Source organism: Octodon degus, unplaced genomic scaffold (assembly GCF_000260255.1).
Source record: "Octodon degus isolate 3935 unplaced genomic scaffold, OctDeg1.0 scaffold00015, whole genome shotgun sequence".
NCBI lineage: Eukaryota > Metazoa > Chordata > Mammalia > Rodentia > Octodontidae > Octodon > Octodon degus.
Genome location: NW_004524591.1, coordinates 11,349,979 through 11,356,824, shown reverse-complemented (window position 1 = coordinate 11,356,824; position 6,846 = coordinate 11,349,979). Strand labels below are relative to the sequence as shown.

The 6,846-nt window shown below is 37.1% G+C and overlaps 1 protein-coding gene across 1 annotated transcript in view; it reads right to left on the bottom strand.

The window, feature by feature from the left end:
* The window catches only part of Dnah11 (dynein axonemal heavy chain 11), a 375,268-nt gene that overhangs the window by 344,968 nt on the left and 23,454 nt on the right, over positions 1 to 6,846 (bottom strand). The window contains exons 3-5 of the mRNA XM_023709848.1: positions 5,097 to 5,293; positions 3,747 to 3,936; positions 2,919 to 3,056 (exon numbers count right to left, since the gene is read on the bottom strand). Of these exons, the coding sequence (XP_023565616.1) occupies positions 2,919 to 3,056; positions 3,747 to 3,936; positions 5,097 to 5,293 (525 nt within the window). The remainder of the gene's footprint in view (positions 1 to 2,918; positions 3,057 to 3,746; positions 3,937 to 5,096; positions 5,294 to 6,846) is intronic.

Here is a 6,846-nt window from a genome sequence, read left to right as displayed (position 1 = left end):
GCATCTTGTACAGCAATTAACCACTAAGAAGAATATATGCAGTGTATTATTTGTTGAAACTGTCCTTCTGATATGATTTGAAACTGTCTCATTGCTATCTGTTTGTCAATAAAACTTTGAAAAAAAATAAAAAAAATAAAAAAGAATCCTACTACCTGTATCACTCACCTATATTATTCTATTCAAAGTATAACAAATTAATCTGTCCACCTAACATAATGATAAGGCTTTGATGAGAAGGGATTGTAGAATTGTTTTCTCTTGATATACTCATGTTTGAAATTAGAGTATTTAATTTTGAAATTCAGTAATTATATCTAGTAGGTAAGTGCACTTAAAATGTGCTAAGTACGTCTGGCGATCTTACTGGGCCTCAAGCATGTCTTTGAGAAGAGTCCCCTATCTCTTACCCATCATGGATTTGAGCCACATGTAGCCCCTAAATACTTTTTTTCTGGTTCTTCTACCAGTGGTCATAAAGCTCTAAGCCTTGAGACTTGTTTCTACAGCAGCTTTCTCTATAGAAATTATTCAACTTGTAACACTGGGAGAAAAAAAATTCCAATAGCCCCTACTTCATATGATGTATATAGTATCTCTAATGGTTCTCAACCAGGTAGAAGATTTTTGCCCCAGGGGACACTAGACAATCAACTTGATTGTCACAACTGGGATAGGGATAGTAGGTAGAGGCTAGAGGCAGTGCTTAATATCCTATAATGTACAGGATACCTGTCATCACAAAGAATTATCTGGCCTAAAATGTGCATAATAAAAAGAATTTTCAGTATGACAAGCAAAAATAGCTACTGGTCACTATCACCCCTGTATAACCCATACTGAGGATTGAAACCAGGCACTTCACATTAAGTTACATCACTAGCCGTTCTAAAGGCTTTTTATTACTTAAAACTTCAGCCAAATAATGCAACGACAGAATCCAGTAAACACCTTACAATGATAACTCTTAACATCAGTGGTCTTAACTCTTAAATTAAGACAGAGTAGTAGTAGATTAAAAAATCAAATGTAACATATATTGCTTACAAAAGATACCTCATACAAGAAGAAGCTCAAAGTCTAACAGTGAAAGAATGGAAAATGATGCTCCACGCAACTAGAGCCCAAGAGCAAACGGGACTACCCACCTTATATCCAGACTCAGCAAATTTCACACCAAAACTAGTCAGAAGAGAAAGACACCACATACTTGTGAAGGTACCATTTCAATGGGAAGTAATAACAGTTGTAAATATTTATGCACTGGATGTTGGTGTGACCAACCCAAGACAAAAATCACAGGACATAAAAGAATAGCTAAACAGCAAAACAGTCATAAGCAGGGAACCACCAACGCTTCACCCTCACAATGAAATCAAAGAGATAATAAATTAACAAAGAAATATCAGAGTAGGGAGCAGGGAGATGGCTCAGTGGAATAAGCGTTTCCCTGGCAAGTGCGAGGGCCTGAATTCAATCCCTGGTTCTGCCAAAAAAAAAAAGAAAAGAAAAGAGAAAGAAATATCAGAGTAAAACCATACCACTGAACAAATGGGCTTTACTATACTATAAACAAGATGAACTGTACCAAAAAAAGACAAATGAAATGTGCAGAATCATCCAAGACAAAAAAGCATGGGTTATAAGTCCATACTGACAGGGTTTGATGGTGCCACAGCAAAGAAACAGGCAGAAGGGAAAAGGGCAAGGGGCTTTACTACAAAGGGAAAGGGGCTTCATTATATCTTAGAGGACACAGAGAGAATCTGGGGAAGATGAGGAAATCTCTGAATTGGAACAAAGGGAGGCAGAGGCTTTTATGGCCTTTTGCCGGGGTGGAGTTTGAGGGGATGTTTAGATAGACCTGAGGAGCTGACTGGAGCCTTCCCTGAGGCAGTGGGAAAGGTGCAAGGCAATTGCACCCTTGGCTGAGTTAGAGAAGAAGTGGGGAGATGGTCTCTGGGAAGATAAGCTGTTATTTTAAGGGCTTCAGCCATATTGGATGACCACCATAATAATTCAGCAATTCATACTAGGGCCAGAACCTATCATATACAAGAGCTCCTAAGTCCAAATAGTCTTTTAACAGGAATATCTGTGTACATTTTTTTAATCCACAGTGCATAGAACTTTTTCCAAAGCAGACCATATATTAGGGATACTTAAATAAGTAGAAAACAATGAAAATAATCCCCTGCATACTACTGAATCACAGGATGAAACTAGAAATCAACAGCAAAAGAAACCACACAAATACATGAAGATTAAAACATGACATTAATTGATAGGTAGGTCATGGAAGAAGTTAAAGAAAACATTAAAAAAAACTTCCTAAAATCAAATAACAGTGAAAGCACAACATGCCAAAACTTGTGAACACATCACAACAGTAGAAAAATCCCAGCTAAAGAGCTCAATTATGTATCACAGAGTCTAGAAAAACAAGAGCATTCCAAATCTGAAAATAATAAAGGAAAAATGTATAAAAATCAAAGTAGAAAGTAATGAAATTGAGAAAAAAAATTACAAAAGATTACCAAGAGGAGGACTGGAAAGTGACTTGATCAATGCAGTTAGAAACAAAAACTAGGGCCAGCCAAATAGCTTGACAGAGTAAAGCACCTGCAAGCAGGCGCAGGGGCTGGGGGTTTGATCCCAGGGCTTGCCGTGCTGGCCCCACCCCCAGGGCTCACTGAGATGGTGATGGAGACTGGGCATGGTGGTGTGCGCTTGTAATCCCAGCTCTTGGGAGGCTGTAAACAGGCAGATGACTATGAGTCCAATCTAGTAGTAAGACCCTGAACAACCTGAACACCCTTCCCTAAAATACCAAAAAAAAGGGAAGGAAGGAAGGAAGGAAGGAAGGAAGGAAGGAAGGAAGGAAAGAAGGAAGGAAGGAAGGAAAACTATGAGCGCACCAGAGCACTGATACCAGGCGGAGGGACCTTCCTCTTACCATCTTCCACAGCCAGGAAAATGTTCTTTAGAGTAGGAAAATAGCTGCTCTGTTTACTTTTCAGGATCTCAGTCATCTTGAGGATAACAGGAGCTTGAAGCTAAATTAAAGGGGGAAAACTTTCAATAAATACAAACTAGACTGTTAAATATTAAATTCTGTAAGAAAATATGAATCATATCTCCTCACACATGACCTTAAAAGGAGTTAATATTCAAATACATATCTGGTTTCAAGCTGAAAGCAATTATTTTGATAGCTTGTATTTTGTATTTAGAGTTTACGTGTTATCTATGTAAACAACTAGTTATCCCACATAAAATTTTTTTATCTGTTTCAGAAGATTTCCAGGAGACATGAATGAATGTCTCAGATTTTAGAACATTAAAATAAGTAACTGAATGGCAAATGCCTCATAAAGGACTAAAGTCAGTCCTTCCAAAGCTGTATCTCCACTAAGCGAGGTCTTGTTCCTTTTCATTTACATGCACCAGACTTAACTAATCTTAACTCTCTTCAACATTTCCCCAGGGAACCAATTTTTGTACTGCCAAAAATATTTCCTATTGTCTCCAGTCCTGTCAAAATGTTCTCATGAAGGAAAAATTACTTTTCATCTCCCATTCATTTAAAAAATGCACACCATATAATATGTACAGCATTCAGAAGAACAGAACACTAACTCATACAAACATCATTTAAAACCACAGAAACCACTGCTCAGGAGACCTTAGTCTACTGCCAACCTTGCTTACTGAAATTACAATTGCCAGGGTCCTCACTCACTTACTTGATCATAAGTGCAGGACAGATTCTCTCTCCTCCTCACCCAGAAATCCAGCTCAGTTTGAGGAGTCAGGTGAAGACCATTCAGCAAAGGCTGCGCTGAGTCTCTTCCTACAACTTCTTGGATTTGGTGTGACCACTTGATAACCACAGATTCAATTTCATGGAGTAGTCTTCTCTCACTTGAGGGTAGCCTTCAAATATTAAAATGATTAAGAAAACAATCCAAAGATGATTATTTTATCCACATGAGATAAGACATGGATTTTAATATTTTATGTACATATAAACTGATTTCCTAAACATAAATTCATCACAATTCAGTGTTTGCACTTGTGAAATCACTTTACTCTGTACTTAGCATGCCTCCAGTTGTAAAACATTGTTTAGCAAAGAGCTATCATAGTCTCAAAAACTGTTTTACTAAAGGAATACTGTTGTTGAGATCATGGTTACTGTTAAAATTTCCCTTTAGAGAGTATCCGTTGAGCCAGGGATGGTGGTACATGCCTGTACTGCTCAAGCAGTTGACACAGGAGGCTCACCACGAGTTCAGTCACAGCCTGGGCTACATAGTGAGTTCAAGGCCAGCCTGGGCTACATAGTGATATCTTGTCTCAAAAATAAATAAATAAATAAATAAATAATTTGATGCATTCTATGAAAGGATGAAGGGAGGGACACGAAGTCTACAACAGCACCCTCTGGGCAAATCCTTGACCCTTCTCTACTGAGTGCACATACATGACTAACACACACATGCAAATATACCTCCTAGACAATGTGTTTACAAACTTCTCCACATGTGATTAGAAAAATTCTTAAAGCTCTTCTAGGTAAATAGTCAAAGACAAATGTAGGCAAGAGAAAATAAAAATCTTATGCTTCGCATGGAAAATATATATTGCAATGAATGAAAATTAGAATAACAATAAGGACATGTCCTAGCAACCTTTTTATGAAATAGATAGCTAGCATTATAGATATTATGTCTAGTTTACTTGGAGCACTCTATTTGTCAACATGCATGCAAAACTTAATAGGAAGACAGAAGGACAGAGATATAATTATATTGATTTTCACAAACTAACACAAAGGAATAATTCAAAGGAAGTAAACATAGTAAAGATAATAATTAAATGTTAAGTGTGATGGAAAAATTAAGAACATATGAAAATTAATACCACAAAATTAGGCTTTATAAGATAAAATTAAGAAGTTACTTTGACTAAGTTGAAAAAATTTGATGCTGCTATGATTTTTTTACTGATAGCTTGCTAAGACTGTAGTACTACACAGACAGGCTGGCCTTCTATTTTCATGCATCATGTACACCAGTCACACCATTACCTACTTGGTATGGGAGTAATTCTGATCCAGGTCAATATTTTCTGCAATAGTCGGAATTGGAAGAAGTGTTCTTTTAGACATTTTGCCCCTAAAAATATGCATCTTATTTTTCATAACTTCTGTGTGACGTTCCATATCTTGTGAAGTAAAATATGACCAAGACGTATGGTTGTTCTTATTAGAAAGAACTGGCACTAGTATCTAAAGAAAAATGTTTTTCAAATTAGTTAATTTGCAATGTGCTCCTTCAAAGACTGTCTTGCTGTATGTAATTGGCAAAAAACCCCACTCAATTTCATAAAGATCCCATGATACCAAGTCTACAAAGGCATAGTCAGTAACCCCTTTAGACTTAATCAATTAGATATAAGTTCTTTCAGAGTGGAAGTCCAATACCTCCTGTTCATTCATTCATTTATCCATTTACTAAGCTCTTGTGGAGGCTCTCGGTAACTTGGACACTGCATGAAACAAGCCAAGTCATACTTAGTAAACAAGCTGCTTTCTTAATTGCAAACTAAGGATGCTTGGAGGCATATTTAAAAAGTGCTCAGGAATTACATGGGCTAGGAGTAAATCTCACAAAGCCCTGAGATTACAAGGATTACAGTTTGAATGGTTAGCAAGAAGTTTATTCTATTCAACAATGTGAGCTTATTCAGAGCTCTCTTTTGCTAAATAAAGGAACATCAGTGAAACTACGCACCTATGTGAAAACTCTTAAAATGCTTATTTTGCATTTCCAAAGGCTAGCATATATCACATAAGGGCATGCTGAGTTCCTGCAGTTGTCACCTTTTGCTTCCCTATACCCTTCCAATATCCTTTTTTTTTTTTTTTGCGGAACAAGGGGACTGAACTCAGGCCCTTGCACTTATTCTACTGAGCTATCTCCCCCAATATCCATTTAAAAGATTTCTCATTTTTCTGATAGAATCTCTCTAGTAACATCTAGTAACAGCACACCCAGCTACAAACTCATTGGGGATCCACCTGCAATGCCCCTACAATCCTGTCAACTTCCAAAGCCCCACCTCTGAACACATATAACTTTGGAAGGATACTTTGGATCTAAACTATAAAAATAATTTTAAAAGCCTTGATAGTGGCTAGAGGAATGCTGATGCTAAGACAATGCCAAAGATGAGAAAAATAATGTAGTATTTCCAACAATCAGTCCCTAAAGTGATAAAAGTAAGCCAGTGTGGACGCAATTCCATATTTGTAAAAATACATATTTGCATATTGCAGTGAAATTTGCAAAAAGTATATATAAACCAAATATTTACTATCACATATCATTTTCTAATATGTTATCAATTATGCTGTTTTTCCTGCCAATCTTGCTGGTACCTCTTCTGGGTTTACTGGCTCAAAAGTACAAATGCACATCCACTTTTTATTTGGTAAATAGCCTAACAGGTGACAGGTCCTATGTTTTTTTTTTTTTTTTTTTTTTTTGATGCCAGGGATCAAACTCAAGACCTTATGCTCACCAGGCAGGTGCTTATGCTGTTGAGCTCTCTCCAGCCTCTGGACCTATCCCTTTTGCAAAATAAATTAAATGTGTACTGTTAAAAATTACTTTTCTTGACTATTCAGCTGGTGTGAGCCATTTTTCTATTGTATAATTCTTGCAAATGTCTTTTTTTTTTTTAATTTATTTATTTAGTGTGTGTGTGTGTGTGTGTGTGTGTGTGGCCAGCTCAGCCCACCAGGGGGCGGGGCTGGTTGGCATGTGGTGCTGGGGGATT